This window comes from Aquarana catesbeiana, linkage group LG02 (genome assembly GCF_042186555.1).
Source record: "Aquarana catesbeiana isolate 2022-GZ linkage group LG02, ASM4218655v1, whole genome shotgun sequence".
In the NCBI taxonomy this organism is placed as follows: domain Eukaryota; kingdom Metazoa; phylum Chordata; class Amphibia; order Anura; family Ranidae; genus Aquarana; species Aquarana catesbeiana.
In genome coordinates, this window is record NC_133325.1 from 371,938,992 (window position 1) to 371,961,280 (window position 22,289).

At 41.8% G+C, this 22,289-nt stretch overlaps 1 protein-coding gene across 4 annotated transcripts in view; it reads left to right on the forward strand.

The window, feature by feature from the left end:
• CRCP (CGRP receptor component) overlaps positions 1 to 22,289 on the forward strand; it is a 78,457-nt gene that overhangs the window by 14,257 nt on the left and 41,911 nt on the right. For all 4 annotated transcript variants that reach the window (XM_073615107.1, XM_073615108.1, XM_073615109.1 and 1 more), the window contains one exon: positions 8,390 to 8,488. In XM_073615107.1, coding sequence (XP_073471208.1) covers positions 8,390 to 8,488 — 99 coding nt within the window. The remainder of the gene's footprint in view (positions 1 to 8,389; positions 8,489 to 22,289) is intronic.

Genomic DNA, 22,289 nt, shown 5'->3' on the forward strand with positions numbered 1-22,289 from the left:
TTAGAGCAGCTGAAGATGCGGCTTTTGGCCGTAGAGTACTACAGGGTGCCGTTTAAAGTCTGTTGGCTGTTTGTTTGGCAGGGTGTCTCCCTCCCCTCGAGGCTATTGTTCTGGAACGTTCCAGTAGGTAATGAATAATAGCGTAACTCTGTGTCCGGTGATTTATGATAAAGAAAATAGCATTTTTTGGTCATACCTGTAAAATCCTTTTCTTTGAATACATCACGGGACACAGAGGTCCCTCCCCTCTTTTAAAGAATTTAGTGCTTGCTACAAAACTGAAGTACTTCCTGTATGGGAGGGGTTATATAGGGGTGGACTTCCTGTCTAAGACTTTGTCTAGCAGTGTCCATTAACCTAGAGATGGCGTATAACTCAGTAGGTAATGAATAATATCCAAACTCTCTGTCCCGTGATGTATTCAAAGAAAAGGATTTTACAGGTAAGTATGACAAAAAAAAATCCTTTTTTTTTTTTTTTTTTTTTTTTTTCAACAAAAGTGGAGTTACGCTTTAAACAGTGGGATGTGTTTACCAGTTTGGCACTGCTCTTTCCCTGAACATTGGAGAACAGCGGACACCAAAGCTGGACCCTTCCCTCTTTATGGTCATATAACACACCAGTTCTCAAATTTTCAATCCTCTTTATTGCAGAGCAGGCAAATTCTTCTCTGGGTGTTCAGATTGCTGCCTGGGTAATATGGACACCAAAGGCGGCCCGTCCATTAAGGGCGCACGGGTGCCGCCCCCTCTCTCCAGCCCCCCCCTCTATGACTCATAGCATGAATCTATCCATGGCCACTGATGCCACCCCCTATTCAGGTGTCCGGCCCCTTTTCGGACACCCGGGTGCCTAAATTCCAGCGACAGGGGTATTTTTTTTTAAGCACCTGATTAGAGCCATAGTCTAATAGGCTTCAAAAAAGGTGGACTTGGAGCGCAAAGCATTGTGCTCGCAGTTTACCCAGATGTGTTAAAAAAGCAAATGAATATTTGCTTTCTAAAACTGAACTGCCTCTCCGCCAATCAGGCAGCGCCGATCTAATACCCGTCACCTGATTGGCTGAAGGCACAGGTGCCCCGATTGGACGCCTAGCAGACCGAAGAAGAGAGGTGGGGGGGAAGCATAGAGGACACGGGAGCCGTCCCACAGCTCGCTGCCGTCACCCGCTGCCTGACCCGCCACTAAGATGGGGTAAGTTCCAGGCAGACAGCAGGGTTAAATGTGTCACAAAAAGGCAACTGATTAGCGTAGACTGCATACTGCAGAGCTGGATCATGGGAACCTGTAAGGGACATACTCATAAGAGCCTGTATACTTTAGTGACAGTAGTAAAATGTAACTCTTCTTAGCTTGTCAGCCCATCAGTGAGCAGCTGGGCACAGGGGACAGTGGGAAAATGGGGATGTGGTTTGTCAGCTGCATTGAATGCTTGTAGTGAAATGCAAACTACATTCCCACGTACCTGTTATTTTGTAGGAGTCTGGATAGTCACTTGGTGATTACGTACGTGGCTGCCATTTTGAATTAATTTATCAAAGAAGGAAAGGTAGGAAAAAAAATGCAAGATTGTTTATTTGAAAGAGTATTGCAATCAGTGCAAAGTTAATAAGTGTGCAAGGCTAAATAGAATATAATTTGTAAAAAAAGTGCTGTTGTCCTTTAAAGTAGAACTATGAAAGAAAAAGGGTTACAGCACTAAATCGTAAGAGCATCTACACTAGTTTTCCCCTAGCTCTCAAAAATACCTGTTGATCCTGCCAGTTAAATGCATCTCATCCTGTTTCCTGTGATGATGTGACAAATCTGCTCCTGAATTCAAAGCAGCACTGTTACCCTTGTGTAGGCTGTGCCTGCTTGCACTACACCTGGAGATGAGAAGAAGCTGTTGTCCCTTAAATGCTTGCCACACCTAGTCCTCCCTACTACTTTCTATATTGATAGCACTGCCTCTGCTGCTGAAACCTCCCTACTGTGAGCTGCAGTGTCTGTAAGGGGGAGAATATGAGGCACAAATAAGAGGATCCTTCTCATTCAGAGAGGGGAAAATATTTTCTTTACTTAATGCTTGTGCATCACATAGTAATTGGGTCTGTAACCTGTTTGCAACTACCGTATTTTTCGCTCCATAAGATGCACCTGACCATAAGACGCACCTAGGTTTTAGAGGAGGAAAATATGAAAAAAAAATATTCTGAACCAAATGGTGTACTAAAATATTTTAAAAAATATAACAGAATAATATTTCTACACTGACAACCAATATAAGGGGGCACCCTACATTGAGCCCCAATGTAATTGGGACATTTACATGACCTCAACACAACAGGAGTATTTACATCAACCACCAATGTATTGAGACATTTACACTGACCAGTGATGTAACAGGTGTATTTACAGTAACCCCCCCATCTTTCTACTAATCTTTGCATTCGTATCTCCCTCTCAGTACAACTCTGCCCCTCTAACTCATCTGATAACCTCTGTCCCCCAAACCCCTCATCTACTAAACTCTGCACTCCAACCCCTCCTTCCCATTCAACTCTGCACGTCTCTGCTCACCTCTGCACCTCAAACCCCCCTCTTTGATTACCTCTACATGCCCCCTATGCTCACCTCTATGCTGTTTACATCTTCTAGGTGGGCGAGATGCAGAGGAGGGGGTGTAATTTTCATATGAATTGCGGCGGTCCTCATTTATATAACAATGCCCGCATGATTTACATGTGAATGCCGATCCTGTGGGGGTTAAATAAAGAACAATAACTTTTGTTTCTCTCCCTCTAGCAGCAGGGGAGAAACAGGATTTAGCTGGGGCACAGAGATGCATAGGGCATCGTTCTGCCGCCAAAACGATCCCGCTATCAGCGGCTCTGCCAGTCAGTATTTGCTCCATAAGACACACAGACATTTTCCCCCGTTTTTTGGGGGGAGAGTGCATCTTATGGAGCTAAATATATGGTATATTGTTTTGTGTAGTTTACAGAGCCTTTCTACTAGGGGTCGACTGATATAGTTTGTTCAGTGTCGATACCGATTTTTTTTTTTCAGACCAATAGCCGTTATCAGGTGCCGATATTCTGTACTTGTAAAGTTTTTATTTTTACACTGTCCTTTTTAAAAAAAACTTTTTTTTTTTTAGCAGTTTTATTGCTGTCACAAGGAATGTAACCATCCCTTGTGACAGTAATAGGCAGTGACAGGTACTCTTTATGGAGAGATGTTGGGTCTTTAAGACCCCAAACCCCTCCCCTGTACTTGAAAGTATTCAAAATGCAAAGATCTGCATTTTTGAATACTTTCTATTTTTTAAAACTGGTTCCTTTAGGATGCTAGTAATTGCGGCTTTGTTCGGGTCTCCAGCCAGCCAGCGGACGTGATGGCTGGTCGCTCAGGCCTCCTGGTGGGACGGGAGACCCGGGCGGAACAGCGGGAGGGGACGTCCCCTCCCACTGCTTGTGATTATTACTAGAAAACTGACCATCCGCTCTAAAGAACGGTACCGGGGTGATGCCTGCAGCTGCAGGCATTACCCAGGTACAACTCCTTTAACCACTTCCTGCCCGCCTTATGCAGAATGACGGCTGGGAAGTGGTTCTGTTATCCCGACTTGGCGTCATATTGCGTCCAACTGGATAACATGCCGGCGCCCATGGGTGCGCGCGGCGATTGCGTCATGTCAGTCTGACACCCTGCATCTCTGATCGTGATAAGAAGCCTCTGTCAGAGGCTTCTTACCACGTGATCAGCCGTGACCGATCACAGCGTGAACCAGGAAGTGCCAGTAAACGGCATTCCTCGTTTTGCGCTGACAGGGAGAGCCGATCGGCGGCTCTCCCTGTCAGAGAGGGGGTCTGTGCTGATAATTGGCACATTAATTATCTGCACAGCCCCCTCAGATGTGCAAATAAGCTACCAATCAGTGCCCAGCATTCCCCCAATAAAAAAGCCTTCAAGTGCCCACCACAGTGTCAATCAGTGCCCATCAGTAACACCTGTCAGTAACACATCATATACCTCATCATCAGTGCTGCCCATCAGTACCACCTGTCGGTGCCCATCAATTCTACATATCGGTGCCAACTCATCAGTGCCCATCAGTGCCGCCTCATTAGTGTCCGTCAGTGAAGAGGAAAACAAAATTTTATGACAAAAACTAAGAAACTTTTTTTCAAAAATGTTGGTCTTTTTTAGTTTCTCAAAAAATAAAAACCCCAGAGGTGATCAAATACCACCAAAAGAAAGCTCTATTTGTGGGAAGAAAATGATACAAATTTTGTTTGGGTACAGTGTTACATGACCGTGCAATTGTCATTCAAAGTGTGACAGCGCTGAAAGCTGAAAATTGTCCTGGGCAGGAAGGGGCGAAAGTGCCTGGTATTGAAGTGGTTAAGCAATATCGGTAATAGCACGTTTCTGACTGATACTGATACTTTGAAAAATGTGACTATCAGCCCCCGATAATCGATCGCCCCCTACTTTCTACTCCCTAAGCGGCCTGTCTCCAGTGGGGGGGCTGGGTATTGGCACCATATGTGTTTATAAAGGAAGGACATGCTAGGCAGAGTAGGCTGTGTGCTGACACCATGGGGTTGATTTACTAAAACTTGAGAGTGCAAAATCTGGTGCAGCTGTGCATGGTAGCCAATCAGCTTCTAACTTCAGCTTGTTTAATTAAAGTAAAACTTTAGGCAAAGCTTTCTTTTTTTCCTATTCTTTTTTTTTTGGGGGGGGGGCGGGGGGGTAGTGTAAGGGATATTGTGTCCTTTTGAAGAGATTTTCCTTCACTTCCTTTCCCAGAGCCAAACAGGAAGTAGGAGGAAATCCCTGTAATTTTAAAGGAATTCCTTGGGGATCCCCAGGTCACCAGAACTAGTGTTCCCTTTGGAAGATTTTCCCTCTCTTACTATTCTGGGGACAACCCAAAATTTGTGATTTTCTTTTTACTTTCACTTTCAATAATAATGGTAAACAGGACAAATAGAGATGGCGAATCTCCTTAAAGTGGTAGTAAACTCTCCAGTTTTATTTTTTAGCTCCAGATAACCTACAGGTAAGATTTAGTATAGACTTAACCACTTAAGGACCGAGCCTCTTTCTGAGATTAGTTGTTTACAAGCTAAAAACATTTTTTTTGCTAGAAAATTACTTAGAACCCCCAACATTATACATTTTATTCCCTTACACCCTAAAGAATAAAATGGCTGTCACACCAGAAAAAATACACTTTTTTGAATTAAAAAATAAGACAATAGTAAAGTTGGCCCAATTTTTTTTATAATGTGAAAGATAAGGTTACGCCAAGTAAATTGATATCCAACATGTCACGCTTCAAAATTGCGCCTGCTCGTGGAACGGCGACAAACTTTTACCCTTAAAAATCTCTGTTTAAAAAATTCTACAGGTTGCATGTTTTGAGTTACAGAGGAGGTCTAGGGCTACAATTATTGCGAGCTCGACGGGGCGCGTTTAAGATTTTTTTTTTTTTTAATTTAATTTTTTTACACTATTCTTTAAAAAAAAAAAAAGTGTCACTTTTATTCCTATTACAAGGAATGTAAACATCCCTTGTAATAGAAAAAAAGCGTGATAGGACCTCTTAAATATGAGATCTGGGGTCAAAAAGACCTCAGATCTCATATTTACACTAAAATGCAATTTAAAAAAAAAAAAGTCATTTAAAAAAATTAAAAAATGGCTCTTTAAGAGCTGTGGGCAGAAGTGACGTTTTGACGTTGCTTCCGCCCTGCATTGATATGGAGACGGGTGGGGGCCATCTTCCCCCTCACTCGTCTCCAAGTCACACAAGTGAAAAGATCCGATCGCCTCCACCACTGCCGCTGGCTCCGGTAAGTGGCGGAGGGCACCGGAGCACGGCCCCTCTCCCGCCGCCGATAAAAGTGTTCTCACGGCGAATCTGCCTCAGAAACCACTTTTATCTTGAAGCGCACCGCCCGCGGAAGAAGAGGTTACCGGGGTTATGGCAGCTGGCTGCTACTATAACAACGATATTCCTGTTCAAAGTACCGACGTATAACGCCGGTGGGCGGTCCGGAAGTGGTTAAGACCCCTTTCAAATTGAGGTGGTTTTCAGGCGTTTTAGTGATAGAAATAACACCTGTAAAGCGCCTGAAAACTGTCTCACATTAAATGCATTGGGTGCTTACACACCCGGGCGGTGCACTTGCAGAACGTTAGAAAACGTCTTGCAAGCAGCATCTTTGGGGCGGTTTACAGAGCTCCCAAAACGCCCCTGCCTGAAAAGCGATTCGGAAGCGCCGCAGCACGGGAGTTTTTAACCCCTTCTTCAAGCGCCAGCGCTTTAACCCAAAGATCTCCCAAACGGTGCATGTTTAAGAGATATTCTATTGAGCAGCAGCTGGTGACGTCACCGGTGCATGTGCTCTGAAGGGACGGCATACCTGTGTCGTTCCTTCAGAGCTCTGTTCCGTGGGTGTGACCTCATTGCGGCTTGGCCATTCAAGCGATCACAGCCCACGAACCCAGAAAGAAGACCGGATGAAGATGGACGCCCTGTCAGCGGTGACAGCACAGCGTTGGAGGGCTTTGTTTCAAGGTAAGTCTTTCATAATGTGCTAATATGCAGTACATACTAGCACATTATGCCTTTTTACCTTTTTTTTTTTTTTTTTTTTTTTAATTTCAACCTTTACTACCACTTTAAAGGGGGCACAGACCGCAATAAAAACTGACAGGTGTTCTAATCCCTCTCCCCTCTATCCAAAAAAAAAAAAAAAAAAGTTTTGTCTTTAGTTATACTTTCAGGTTTTACAAAAAATTCTGGAAGCTGAAGGTCTCTACGCAGAGCTGTGCCAGATTTTGCACTCTAATTTTAATAAAGCAACCCCCATATGTGTTCTAAAGGTAGGATGGGTGCTGGAATCATATATGTTATAATTGAGTTCCATTCTAGGTAGAGTAGGTGGCTACTGACCCAATATGTGTTATAAAGGAATTAGATACTAGATAGGGCGGGTGGGCATTGACACCATGTGTTTTTAGCCCCAGCAGTGCAAGAATGCATGTACATGAAACCTTATCAGAGTTGGTATAACTTTAGCAAGCAAAAGGCTTCATGCTCAGTAACAGAGCAGCCACTACGTCAAGCCTTCCATTGTGACTCTGCACAAAAAAAAAAAACAAAAGTGATTCAACCTGCTGGTCGCTGGTGTGAATCTTGCATCCATATGCAGTGTGGTCCCACTTTGAGCACTTCCTCCTCTAAGTTTTTATGCTACTTACTACCTCAACTCTGGGCTTTGGTATAGCGTTCCCTACAGACTTTTACAAGGAAATCCTCTGTCTGAAGGACTGGAATGTGCCTTGTAGACCTTTTTTATTTAAAGAACCAGGACCACAGAGGGGGCCAGATTCGTTTTCCGCTTACTTCGCTATTATACCAGTTGTTACATTCCACATAAAACAAACCCTGTGTTGCTTCTCTGTGGGGGACCAGCCAGATTGAGGATTTTCACTGAAACTGAAGAGCCTTAATAAGGGAAACTGCATTGTATTTCAGCAACTATAAATTTTGGATTAACTTTGTTTAGTTGTTTTCATTACCTTGAACACATTCACGGATTTGGGAGTATTTTTTTCAGTAGGCAATAGAAGTAAAATGTGGCAATAGATTGTCAGTGGGCTTTGTAATGAAAGACATCAAATTATTATTTGTTGATATTGGAGTTTTGTTGTGTTTCTTTTATACAATCAATACAATTTTACCAAAAAAGGAACTGGTGGAATGGATGAGAGGATGTCAGTGAAAAAACAGTGTAATAAATTCAAAGGCATTGCTGATCCTTATTGGAACCATACAGATAACAACTCAATGGAAGATTTTCATCTGTTGTCTTTTAGATTTGTATGAAGAGTATGTGCAAACATAATGACTCCTTTGACTGCTTGCCTTGTAGTTCAGGTGAACTCCTCACCTAGGACCAGGGCTTTTTTTCTCAAACAGTAGGTGCTGGAACTTAACTGCGGCCCCACAAAACCCTCCCCCTACAAATACCCTCCAAATCACATCAAATAGTGGGTGTGTTCAGTCAAATTTCGTGAAAACAGTAGGAGGGTCTTAAAGGGGCATTAAATACCAGGATTGCATTACATACAGAGTGCAGAGCTGTCACTTGTAAACACAGAAACCAGACTTCTGTGTTTACAAGTGATTGCGGTGAGCAGGCACCAAAGGGTCTGAGCCAGAGGTGGTGGAACTGAGTTCCACCAAGTTCCCCCTGAAAAAAAGCCCTGCCTAGGACTAACCATGCTAGTATGTACTAAGTAATGAGAATTTTGATTTTAAAATATTTGTTTTTGAACACCTATAGACCTTAAATATGTTTTTATTTTTTCTTCTGCTCTATAGGTTTTATATCTACTTACAGACTTGAAAGCACAGCAAAGGGAGGCAAGAAAAAATAAGAACAGTGTTGGACAGCAGAATCTTAATACCATCATGTATGAGGTAAACTGGAGATGCTGTTGTAGGGTTACATATTGTGTGAATGTCATGTCTTCATTAATTATTGATGCAGAGGTCTAGCACACCCCCTACTGAGTCAGACTAGTAGCTCTGCAATCAGCAAATCTTATACTCCCCCTTATTAAGTCTAGGTTCACATCTATGTGGGCTGCGCTTGATGCGCTTTTCAGGCACGTTTTGCAGTGCGTTTTTAAACCCTCGTTTTTAATGCATTTTTGTATGCAGTGTTCATGCATTTTGCATTTTTACTGGGTTTTTTTTCTTTAAAAAGAAAAGCTATGTCCTTAACAGCCAATGAGTCCTCAGCTGTCAGCGGGGTTTCCCTCTGACAGCTGAATGCAAAATAAAAATCGTGAAAAAAAACGGCGTGGGGTCCCCCCCTAGGTTCATTCCAGGCCCTTTGGGTCTGGTATGAATTTGGAGATGACACTCCCACGCCAAAATTTAAAAAAGAAAGGGTCATGGGGTCCCCCTGCAAAATCCATACCAGACCCCTATCTGAGCATGCAGCCCGGCAGGTCAGGAAAGGGAGGGGGACAAGCGAAGCTCAGCCGGCTCTCGGCTGTTCTCCTTCTCCCCCTCCCATGCTGGAGCGGCAGCTGCACTGACACTCCCTGTCTCTGCTCCCTCCAACAAAACACCGATATATCAGTCCACAGCAGCATAAACTCCTCCACTTCACTGACTCCTTGCTTCCTCCTCCTCAGCTGCCTGTTCTCCCACGCTGGGCGGCCGCTGCACACACTACTCCCAGTCCCTCCATCCAACAGATCACTCCGCACTCCACTTACTAGAGTGGGCGGTGCCAGCCTAATCTACACAGGAGGAGACTCGGCACAAAAAAAAGTCAGCGGCGGGCGTGGACACTGCAAGGGCCGCTCACGGACACCTTGCCGATCCCTGGTCACGTGACTGCCTAAATATTCACATCGACTACAATGATAAACAGCAATTATTGTCAATCAAGATCCTTGAGCTGCCCCAAGTGTGTCGCAAAGTCTCACGTGGGGTGGCTCTCTCTGAAGGAAAGAGGAAGTTCATATCTTCCTCAGAATCTGGAGCATGCACAGAACGACTGGCAACACAGAAGAGCATATCGCCCGCAATAGTGTTTCCACTTCAAATAGGGAACTGGCAGGATCACTAGGTATTTACAGCCACAGCATGACTTTTGAAAAAAAAGAACAAAAGCACACATAATTAGATGTTTCACTGTTACAAAATTAGATAAAATGTAAACTTTAGGTTTAAATGTTACGTTGGGGATACAATTTTTGCTCTTCTTGACACAGTGTGCACGTGTTTTAACCTGGAACAAGCTGCGGTGGCCATACCTAAAGTCACCAGCCTGGGTTCTTTAAAAAGTTCCCAGGCTATTTAAATGTTACTGCTCCCAAACATTTCTATCACAGGACTATTAAAATGTATGGAAGAAACTGTCCGTGTGTTTATACTTATTTGGGGGGGGGGGGGGGGGGGGGCGGCATGAAGACCCCAGAGAGGAACGAGGGAAGAAACAATATTCTCTGTCTGGAATACCTTTCCAAAACCACTTTGTTCTCCAACTGCAGCTTAGTACAAAGAGACTCTCATCATTTTGCAGTATGGAGTTGTGCAAAGGAAGATTCCAAACGTGTCCTTATACAGTCAATGTAGGCAGTGGTATCAATTAACATTGGTTCAGTGCCACACAGGGAATAGAGATCAGCTCCAAAATTAACCCCCTGCGCGCTGACCTTTATTCCATTCAAAATTACTTAAAGCAACAACAGGTTGACTCTGGTGGAGAGATTAACAATGGGTTTAGTGACCTCAAGGGGAGACCTATCTTAATCCCCCTACACACTGTCTCCACTCTGTCAAAGCAGCCCCAACTATGTTGCAAGCTACCATTTATAATTAGTAATCTCCCCCCCCCCCCCCAAATAAAGCCATGTGTACAATACCCTGCATGGGGGTTGATTTACTAAAGGCAAGTGGACTGTGCAAAGTGCAGTTGCACTCTGCAAATGCAGTTGCTCCAGAGCTTAGTAAATGAACAGAAGCTCTGCTGACTTCCATCATCCAATCACGTGCAAGCAAAAATACTGTTTTTTGGTTTTTCTTACATGTGATTGGGTACTCTTTGCAAAGTAAAGATTTACCTCATTTACTAAGCTCTGGGGTCACTGCACCTGCAGAGTGCAACTTTGCAAAGTGCAGTCTATCTGTCTTTAGTAAATCAACCCCTTGGTTTCCTCTGAGAGCTTTGCCAGGGGTGCAAAGTAACCAAAAAGAGAAGCCAAATAAAATAAAATGGTGCATTGTGCAGCCTATCCACACATGGCAAAAAAAGCTGTCCAGATCCAGCTTCAGGAAAAAGGATTAATCCCAGGGTGAAAGTTAACTACTACTACTTTTCGCAAGGTCTATCTTAAATTTCTTGGTGGGAATCATGATATAGACCTCAGGAATTGACACCAAATACTCATGTATCATAAAATCTTATATTTATTAAGGCTTGTTTAAAGTAATTAAAAAACTACAAATGTGAAACACAGTCACAAATGGTGAACAAACTGGAAGAGCCCACAAAACTTCAACTAGGAGTCTTGTCTGTTAAGTTTATTGTTTAACCTGGAGGCCAGGAAGTCCACATCTGGCATACCCCCACCTTTGACACAGGTCCTAGAACACCCCCAGGTGTAGGAGCAACTGTTTCTGGGACCAGACAAAGCCAGCTGAGGAAGTTTCCCTGCCAGTTGTCTATACCGGGGATAAAAACCGCTTTGAAAGCTGTACCTTTCTAGCCACACCATAACAGTCCTCCCTGATGGTTATTGTACATCACTGTCATGGCGTTGTCCAACTGAATACAGATAATGTGACTCGCTACCACGATGATCTAATGCTGCAGCCAAATCACACAAGGCTGCAGGATGTTTCTCAGGACATGAGATTACTTTCCTGTACCAATAGTATGCTCAGGGCTCCTCCCCAGTCTAATAGAATAGCAGCCATCATGAGGATCTTCCAAAAGACGCAAAGAACTTCCCTGATTCCAGAGCCAGATTCACAAGCTACTAAGAAAAGTAGAACATGGTCCTCTGTGCCAGTCGAGTGGTCTGTCCAAGAACTGGACTAACTTGTCCCACATCAACCAAATGTTATATTACAAAGTTCTAGAATTAAACTAGACAAATGGGGCTGCTTTGAAGGAGGCTACCCCATCATACCCAGAATTCTCATGCAAAATTGAGTCGGATGACTCCTGGACAGGAGAGTTTAATTATGAGATTGGAAAGTCCCAAGTTTCTCCTGTGGCAGGAACACTTTGGCCTACATACTCCCAGCAAGTTGATTTCAGCAATGACTGCTGTTAGTTTAGGATCCCCTGGAAGTGTTGTAATCTATAGACAGAAAAGCTACATAATGGAACAGTCAGCGCCTGTAGCTAACAAGAGGTTGTCCAAATATCCCACCATAGAGATACTACAAGATTGCAGCATGGTTAATATTGGGCCAACACTTTGGTAAACAACCAGTGTGCTGAAGATAGGCGAAGTGCTGGGTCACAAACTGGTTAAGAAGGGGCCCCATAACCAATAGTAGGAAACATTAATGTGCAGGAAAGTTGGATACATGTAGAAACCAGAAAATCTTCCTGGGGAAGAATATAAAAGGACCAGTGGATTCCATGTGGTGTTTCTGGTTTTGAATGCCTTCATTCAGAGCTTTAAAATCCAAGATAGGCAGGTGCCTTCCCCCTTTTTGGTTTGAAAATGGGGAACAGGTTGAAGAAAAAAGGCTGAAAAACTTTCTGCAAAATTTATTTATCATGCTTGGGTCTGCTACAATCCGTGCCAAAATGGTATGTGGAGCAGGAGTTGTTGATTCCTCTAAATAAGTGTAGGAAGCAGTGAAATCCAGCTTGTGTATGCCAGATTTAGCAAAGACAAACCTTAAAGTGGTTGTAAAGCCCAATTGCTGCCATAGCTAAAATTGGGGAAGGTTTATATTTTTAATAAAAAAAGGCCTTGCTTGACTCTGCAAAGCTGTAGATATTAGAAAAATAATTTATTAGGCAACTGATATCTCTCTGCCAATTTAGCAAATGGTTGCAGAACTTCATTATCACAGAAGCTTAATACCAGCCTTTTACTATAGATCAAAATTCTCAAGCCTCGCCACCTCGGCAATTGCAAATTATTCCATATGGGCATGTATTGAGTATATCCCTCATTTTGAATATCTTGTTGAATAATTGTCCAAATTTTATGTATTAAATTAACCACTTAAGGATAGAGCCTCTTTTTGAGATTTGGTGTTTACTGGTTTAAAACAGTTTTTTTTTTTTTTGCTAGAAAATTACTTAGAACTCCCAAACATTATATATTTCTTTTTATAACACCCTAGAGAATAAAATGGCGGTCCTTGCAATACTTTCTGTCGCACCGCATTAGCGCAGCGCTCTTACAAGCGCACTTTTTTTTGGAAAAAATGCACCTCTTATTTTTTTAATTAAAAAAAAACAGTAAAGTTAGCCCAATTTTTTTTTTATATTGTGAAAGATGATGTTACACCAAGTAAATTGATACCCAACGTGTCACGCTTCAAAATTGCGCCCACTCGTGGAATGGCGACAAACTTTTATCTTTAAAAATCTCCTTAGCAATGTTTAAAATTTTTTACAAGTTGCATGTTTTGAGTTGCAGAGGAAGTCTAGGGCTAGAATTATTGCTCTCGCTCTAGCGATCGCGGTGATACCTCACATGTGCAGTTTGAACATTGTTTACATATGCGATCGCTACTCACGTATGCATTCGCTTCTTCACGCGAGCTCGGCGGGACAGGGTGCGTTAAAAATTTTTACTTTTTTTATTCTTTATTTTTACACTGTTCTTTAAAAAAAAAAAAAAAAAAATTGTGTCACTTTTATTCCTATTACAAGGAATGTAAACAATCCCTTGTAATAGAAAAAATGACAGGACCTCTTAAATATGAGATCTGGGGTCAAAAAGACCTCAGATCTCATATTTACACTAAAATGCAATAAAAAATAAATAAATAAAAAATATCCCTTTAAGAGCTATGGGTGGAAGGGACGTTTTGACGTTGCTTATGCCCTGCAATGGTATGGAGCAGGTGGGGGCCATTTTCCCCTCACTCAGCTCCATACCACACAGGGAGAAAGATCCGATTGCCTCCGCTGCTGCTGGCGGCTCCGGTAAGTGGCGGAGGGCATCGGAGCACAGCAGGAGGGGGGGCCCTCTCCCGCCACTGATTAAAAGTGATCTTGCAGCGAATCCGCCGCAGAGACCACTTTTATCTGAAAGACGACTGCCCGCTGAAGAAATGGATACCGGGATTATGGCAGCTAGCTGCTGCCAAAACAACGATATTCCACCTAAAACAGCCGACGTATAACGACGGAGGGCGGTCAGCAAGTGGCTAAATGTAGGATACCTGCATTTACTATGGAAGTGATAGGCTACTATACACTGCATTGGTGGATCTATCGGTAGTTGAGAAAATATAATTTGCTGTATGGGATCCTCACAATCTATAACATTCCATCCATATATTTGCTGAAGTTGGGATGCCAGATACTCTTACGTCCTGTAAAATTTCCAACCTAATCCGGGGATGTTTATGTCTCCAAATTAGATCTCTAAACAGGGTATCTATTTGTTTAAAAAAAAATTTCAGGGGGGAGCCACACAGGATAATTATGTAGCAAATATAGTAAGACCCCTTTCACACATGCCTTCCCTTTTTCACGGACTGCGCTTGCTCGGCAGGGATCGATGCGCTGGTCCCCGCTGAGCCAGCAGATGACAGGTCCGTCTCTGCTGACTGTGCAGAGACGGAACTGTCAGATCTCCGCTCTCTACGAGATCGGATGAAAACGGATCGCCTGTCCGTTTTCATCTGATCTGCCAGACGGATGGAAAATTTCCGTTTTCATCCATCTGGATATAGTGGAGCGGATCGGATGTCAGCGGACATGTCTCCGCTGACATCCGTCGCTCTATAGAGGTACATGGAGCGTCTGTTCAGGTCCACCTGAAAAAACTGACAGGCGGATCTGCATGTGTGAAAGGGGCCTAATTGTGGCATCCATATCATCTTTATCAAATTAGCTCTACCTATTAGAGGCAATTTACTACAAATTTTCCCTACTTGATTAAACCCCTTAAATAATGGGGTTACGTTCCGCTCTACATATGTATTTACTTGTGATGTAACTTGTACACCTAGATATTTAAATATAGAAACTACAGTTATTTGAAAAACCGACATTGGCAGCTTGGTCATCAGGGGGTCCACAGGTAAAAGAACAGATTTATCCTAATTAATTTTAAACCTGAAAAAGAACCATATGTGTTAATTAAGGACATCACTGCCTTTAAAGAAGATGATGTGTCCCCCAAATATAAAAGTATATCATCAGCATATAAAGCAATCTTATCCTCTCCCAAGGATCTACAAAACCCAATAACATTTGATGATTGACGGATAGAAGCAGCCAACGGTTCTAGAGCCAAAGCGAAAAGTAAAGGTGATAATGGACATCCCTGTCTTGTTCCTCTTTGTAATGAAAAAGGTTCAGATATATGTCCATTTACCTGCACCCGTGTCACCGGGGCAGCATAAAGAAGTTTCATCCAGTTTATAAACTGGGATCCAAAACCAAACTTTTCTAAGCAATCCCATAAATAATCCCATTCTATGCTATCAAAAGCTTTTACCGCATCAAGCAATAATATAGCTGTATTAATCATTAGTAAGACCTTGTCTGGAGTATGCAGTTGAGTTTTGGGCACCATTTCACAAAAAGGATATCAGGGAACTGTAGAAAGTGCAGAGAAGGGCAACCAAACTGATAAGAGGCATGGAGGAGCTCAGCTATGAGGAAAGATTAGAGGAACTGAATTTATTCTCTCTTGAGAAGAGGAAATTAAGGGGGTTATCATCAACAAGGGGACACTCTTTACGTCTGGAGGAAAAGAGATTTAATCTCCAAATATGGAAGTAAGAGTTGTGAAAATGTGGAATAGACTCCCTCAAGAGCTGGAATTGGCCAGCTTAGTGGATTGTTTTTGGAAAGGCTTGGATTCTTTCCTAAATGTACATAATATAACTGGATACTAATATTTATAGGTAAAGTTGATCCAGAGAATATACAATTGCCTATTGGGTGGTCAGGAAATATTTTTTTCCCCCACTGGGGCAAATTGGACCTTGTTTTATTGTTTTTTTTTTTTTTGCCTTCCTCCTGGATCAACTGTGGCTATAGGATTGTATATATGGAGGTTTTCTATTTTGTGTATGTTTTTTCTGTGTTGGTTGAACTGGATGGACTTGTGTACTTTTTCAACCAAATTAACGATGTAACTATGCAACATGGTGAATAACAGGGTGGTAAAGCCTTCATCAATAAAGATGTAATATCCCACCCCTCTTGTGTTCAGTTGGTTAGCGTGGAGGAGGAGGGAGGGAGTGGGCTGTCATTTTACCACTATGTATATGCCCGCATGTGCGATTCTATAGTCACATGAGCTGCTTAGATGTGATAGAGAGGAAATGCTCAGGGTAGAAATACTGCTCTGTAAAATCCCCAACCGCAGTGGGGACATGGACAGGAAAGGGAGACAGACAACAGCAGGATCAACCAGTTTTTTTTTTTTTTTGTTTTTTTTTTGCAGAATACTGAAAATGAATCCCATAGTGACTGAGTATGGACAGCGTGTAATGCACCATTTATTGGTAGTTTTTTATGATGTGGGTTTAATGACACAAGAAGGAAAAAGATATTGTGAAACAAATACAGGCCAGGAAACCAAAGAGACTCTCTTCTCCAAGCAGCTCTGCCCCCTGCCACTCCAACCCCGGGTGTCAGAGCCAGCCTGAGCCAGCCTGAGCCAGCCATGCACACTGGCCAGAAACAGAAATGGAATCCGCTACACACTGGATATATCACAAACATCCATGGCAGTGACAGTTCTGTGGGCCCTAGGGCAGTTCTAGGCCGGAGACTGTCACTGCCATATCTGTGGATGGTTTATACAATAAACAAGCACATTAGTGATATATCCAGAGTACAGCGGCTTTTCTTTACAAATCTGGGACAGTATTTAAAAAGAAGTCTGTAAATGCTTTTTTCTACAGTGACAACGTTTTTGTAACTGGTTGACTATTTCTTGTTTTAATTCTGTCCCTCATATTTTACCAATAGAGGGCACCACATGACTGCTAGCACATATACTTAATCACCGATCATCAAATTTGCTACCACAACCTGCTGGTCTTTTTTCTTTTTTTTCTTTTTTCTTTTTAAACCTATTTTTACAGTGTCCTTCCATGCAAAATAGAAAAAGGTCTATGCAAGGTTCAAATAATATATGCACTATTGTAATATAAATTTTCATAACTTTTTAAAAAGAGAACTGAATGCTTTTTCCTTTAGTGCAAGGGTTGGGAACTGCTGCAGTGACAAATATCATCCATAAATCAGTAGTAGTAGAGTTTGGGGAATTATTTTGTTTTTTGGCACTTCTTAAGTCCGTGCAAAGATAGCGTTAAAATGTGTTTTTTATATATATATATATATATATATATATATATATATATATATATATATATATATATATTTATATTTATATTTATTTATTTATTTTTTTATACAAAAGATAATTAGCTGTATGTTTTTTTAAAGTTTATTTATCAAATTTAAAAACACAAATTCATTGTTGGTGGAAAAACTATTGAGTTTTTGGGACATTTTCATGGTTTAGTACCGTTGTGAGAAATGCATATTATAAGAAAAAGGAGAACCCCCCGGTAATTTAAAAGTATATCCTTTTTTAATAATCCATATGGTAGTGTCTTTTTAGTTTAAGCTACACTGATTTGGGTTCCCTAGATTACTGATTCATTTGAGAAAGTAGTTTAGTGATGTACAATTAATAGAAAGTGCACTTTGCTATACTTTTTGTGAAGGTGTTGAATTTCATAGATTTTGTGCATATGGCCAGTTCTCATGAAGATGGAAATAAATGATGTTTATCTGCTTTATAATAGAAAACAGATGTACATTACCATCACATGATGTAAGGGTACATCTTTGAACACATGATTTGTTCTGTTTTCTGTTCCAGAAGATATCCACACTAGTCTTACTATGCATTGGGCCTGATCTGTGAAAAGCTTTTTCCTATAGCAATCAGTCAAGTATGATCTAGAATTTCCTGGGTAACAAATGAAGCAAGAGGTCTTTATTACAGTGTTTGAGAAGTCAGCCCAAGTGGCGGCTTTTATTCCGGTTTTTCATAATTTAATCATATCACAGCCTCCTGGAAGAAAAAGTCTGACCCATATAGTGCATGTATTTACTCCGATGTGTAGACATCCATGTGAGTATTAATGTGTTCAATTTCTCCACCTCCCATGTGGTTCTTTTGTATGAAAATCTTTAATTAATATTCTAATTGATAATCTTGTTGACTTTACTTGCATTTTTATTTTCAAGGAGGTTGTGCTTTGTGTGTATGAGTAGTCAGGAATACCCATGGAAAATACTGACCAGGAATTATTTAATGTATTTTTTTACAGATCTGAATGCAGTGCTAGGAGCTGGAGATCTGCACACAGAGTATTTTCATATTAGCAAGCATGTAGTCACCCGCTTGCTAATATGATCCAGATCTGCAGCTCCTCTCGCCCGTGCCCTGCTGATACCTCGGAGGGTGGAAAAGGACACACAGGCTGACTCCTTACGATGCTCTGCAGAAGATAGGACTTTGCAGGGGAGGCAGAGAATAAAAAGGGGCACTGTGAGTAGAGAGAAAAGGGGAGGGGGGCATGACAGCAAGGGGCACTGTGATGGGGGGGGGGGGGTGATTGCTACTGTACTGTAAAGGGGAATGTAATCATTACAGTGCAGTCCCCTTTTACAATACAGTGCAGGGGACCGACTCCGCACTATCCCGTCACTAGCCATCCTTAAAATGTCTGACCAACACCCCCCCCCCCACGGAAAAATTGGTTGCTCAATCTAAAATGGCGGGCCTAATTTTTGTCCCAGTCCAGGTCTGCACACAAAACACAAGCTTTGGTCTGAAATGACCAGTGGTGCTGTAACAAAGTCCCGCCTCCTAGACTGGGCCCTGTGAGATAGACAAAACACTGATCCAATGCAGTAAAATTGAATCAGTGTGATGTGTATCATAGGAGCCGCAAGATGGTCTAGGAGGCGGGACTTTGTTACAATGGTTGCCCAGGTGATTCAAATCCAAGCTCCGAGATCATCGACGCTCTGTGTGATCCAGTGGCACTGGTAGGCTGCAGTTGGTGGGCCCTGGTAGGCTGCAGTTGGTGGGCCCAGGCAGGCTGCAGTTGGTGGGCCCAGGCAGGCTGCAGTTGGTGGGCCCAGGCAGGCTGCAGTTGGTGGGCCCTGGCAGGCTGCAGTTGGTGGGCCCTGGCAGGCTGCAGTTGGTGGGCCCTGGCAGGCTGCAGTTGGTGGGCCCTGGCAGGCTGCAGTTGGTGGGCCCTGGCAGGCTGCAGTTGGTGGGCCCTGGCAGGCTGCAGTTGGTGGGCCCTGGCAGGCTGCAGTTGGTGGCCACTGATGAGGCTGCATTTGATGCATTGATCTCTTGTATCATGTCTGCAGTCTTTGACCCACTGCTGTAGCATGTCTGGGGGCTCTTTCTAACAGACTCTCTCTCTGTGTTCATTAGAGACTCCCCTCCAGGTCCCATTAGTGTACTCTGCTTCTCTTCCTGTATTTTGTTTATTGTTAAGAGATTGTGGAGGATCCCAGGGTAACAAAGACTACTTAGGGGAGCATCTCTGTGTTTGAGTCGTTGCCATATAAACATTTTGTAAAGGGGAGGAGTTAGTAAGTTGACCACGCCCACATGGGGGCGCCAGAAATATTTCTGCACCCAGGCGTCTGTGACCCTAGGATCGGCCCTGGCCACACATCAGCGCTCTTCCACCCTCACAGTGCGGGCCTTTTAAATGTCGGAGGTGCGGCAGGGAGCAGAGAGATTACATCATCTCTCACTGCCTGCCCCGCATTTTTGCTCTCCTGCCCTCACTAAATGGACCAGTGCTGTCAGTCTGCCACCAATGCAGCGACAATGCACATTTGGTGGCACTGGCTGGCATGACAAGTGACAATCTGCAAATGGTGACAATCTGCAAATGGTGACAAGTGACAATCTGCAAATGGTGACAAGTGACAATCTGCAAATGGTGACAAGTGACAATCTGCAAATGGTGACAAGTGACAATCTGCAAATGGTGACAAATGACAATCTGCAAATGGTGACAAGTGACAATCTGCAAATGGTGGCAATAGCAATCCACAAATGGTGCCAAGTGACAATCCACATGTAGTGGCAGGTGACGGTGGCAAGTGACACGCCCAAGGCTCCCACTGATTCTGCATTATGGTGAGTTGAACTACTTCATTATATATTACAATGTAATAATAGAAATAATGCGCTTCAATCATCCTGACACCATAACAACCATGGTTCCATGATGATTGAAACGCCAACACCAGCCTTCCTGTGCCTGCGAAGAATTGCTTACCATCGGCGTGCCCCCCCCGGTTGGTGACCGGTGCTATGGGCTCTAGCTCCAGATCTTTTTCAGACCTAGCAACGCCCCTGTATACACGTAGACAGCACACGGTACACGGTCCTAGTGCCAGCAATCAAGCCTCCCCGAAGGCCATATATAAAGTAAAAAGTCCAGGGATTGCTGCACTTAAAATTTATCAATTCCACATGTAATAAATTTCATACTTTTCATGTAGTTCCAAATAACAGTTTCAGGCTACAAAGCTTGCGCCCTTCTTCAGATAGGAACAAGATGTACACTGACATTATTCTCACTTCATTTTATAATGTTACATTTCCCACCAGAAATCCATTAGGCATCAATTAACCAATTAATCAATACAAATTATCATAATTATTTTCATCCTAGATTCCAGAGAGATGGCTCAACGAGATGTAATCACACTCCAATCACATAGAAATAGTTAATTTTATCCTAGTATTAAAACCTACAAATCCATTAACAAATGTCCAGAAAAAATAAAAAAAATATGTAAAAAATGTAATAATCAAAAATAATGCATTCAAATCATAATCTATATACAATAAATCCTAATTTTAGTGATCTATAGAAATAAATGCAAATCAAAATCAGAGTTGAAACCTCTAGGGTGTAAAGTATGCAATCTATTTATCCATTGTACTTCCAATTTTTTAAAATTTACTTCACAATTACCCCCTTGTTTGTTTAGGGGAACTGCATCAATGACCATATATTTCACTTGTATAACATACGGTATATCACATAGGAAGACTGGCATGTATGATGTCCTTTTATTTCAATGTTATTGCCTCTATGTGGATGTGTCAAAAACGTTCCCTTTTATCATCGAATTACATTGTATACAACGTAAGCATGGATAAGATCCATGGTTTTGAGGTCCCAAAAAGGTTAAATTTGGAGTTTTTTTGACTGCTGTGTATGGTTCTGCCTTTCCGATACGATGAAAACAGAGGATAATGAAATTTGGGGATTTGGGGAAATTTTTCTTTTAATATATGCCAGTGTTGAATTTCTTAGATTTCATTGATGTATTCAAAATGAATGTGAATGGAATTGGGTCACAAATGGTAATCTTTTAATCATGCTAGTGGCTCTCTTTTGATTGGCCATATTTCTCCTTTCATCCATAATAGTCTCTGCTGGGATACCCCCTCTGAACAAGTTTATTTTCCATTTCATCTAAACGTTTATCTCTATCTTCACTATTAGTAACAATTCTATTTCCCTAATTAGCTGACTCTTAGGAATTGATTTGAATACCCCAGGTGGAAAATACAAAAGTTGATTACGATCTGCCCGTTTTGTGTACAAATCACTACTAAGTCTCCTATTTACCATACTAATACATGTATCCAAGAAGGGCATTTTTTTCTTGACTATAAGTCATATTAAACTCCAGACAAGGTATCAAATAATTTATATAGGTATTAAATAATGATAAAGTGTTCAAGTCGCCAAAATCGTCCAAAAATCTGTACCAACATTTACAATTTTTGTTGAATAAAACGTTGTTAAAAATCAAAGATTCTTCAACCATTTTAACAAAAGTGTTTGCATATGGGGGTGCAACATTAGAACTCATCGCCACGCCCCTAATTTGTAGATAGTATGTTTCTTTGAATAGGAAAACATTTTCCTCTAGTGTTATAAAATGTCCATGCGGCTATTTTTTTATGTGGATGAAACAACACAAAAAGTAAAAGATAGAATTGCCAGACATACATATTCTGTAAGGGATAAACTCACAAAATTACCATTGGTGAGGCATTATGTTGAGATGGGACATACTGTATCGCAAGTGAAATATATGGTCATTGGTGCAGTTCCACTAAACAAACGAGGGGGTAATCCTGAATTAAATAAAAAAAAATTGGAAGTACATTGGATACTTTACAACCTAGAGGTTTAAACTCAGATTTTAAATTGCATTTATTTTTATAGATCACTAAAATTGGGTTTATTGTATATAAATTATGATGTGAATGCATTATTTTTGATTAATATATGTGTGTGTGTGTGTGTGTGTGTGTGTGTGTATTTTTAAATTTGTTAATGGATTTGTATGTTTTAATACTAGGATAAATGGAACTTTTTCTATGCAATTGGAGTGTGATTATATCCCGATGAGCCATCTCTCTGGAATCTAGGATGAAAATAATAATTATGATAA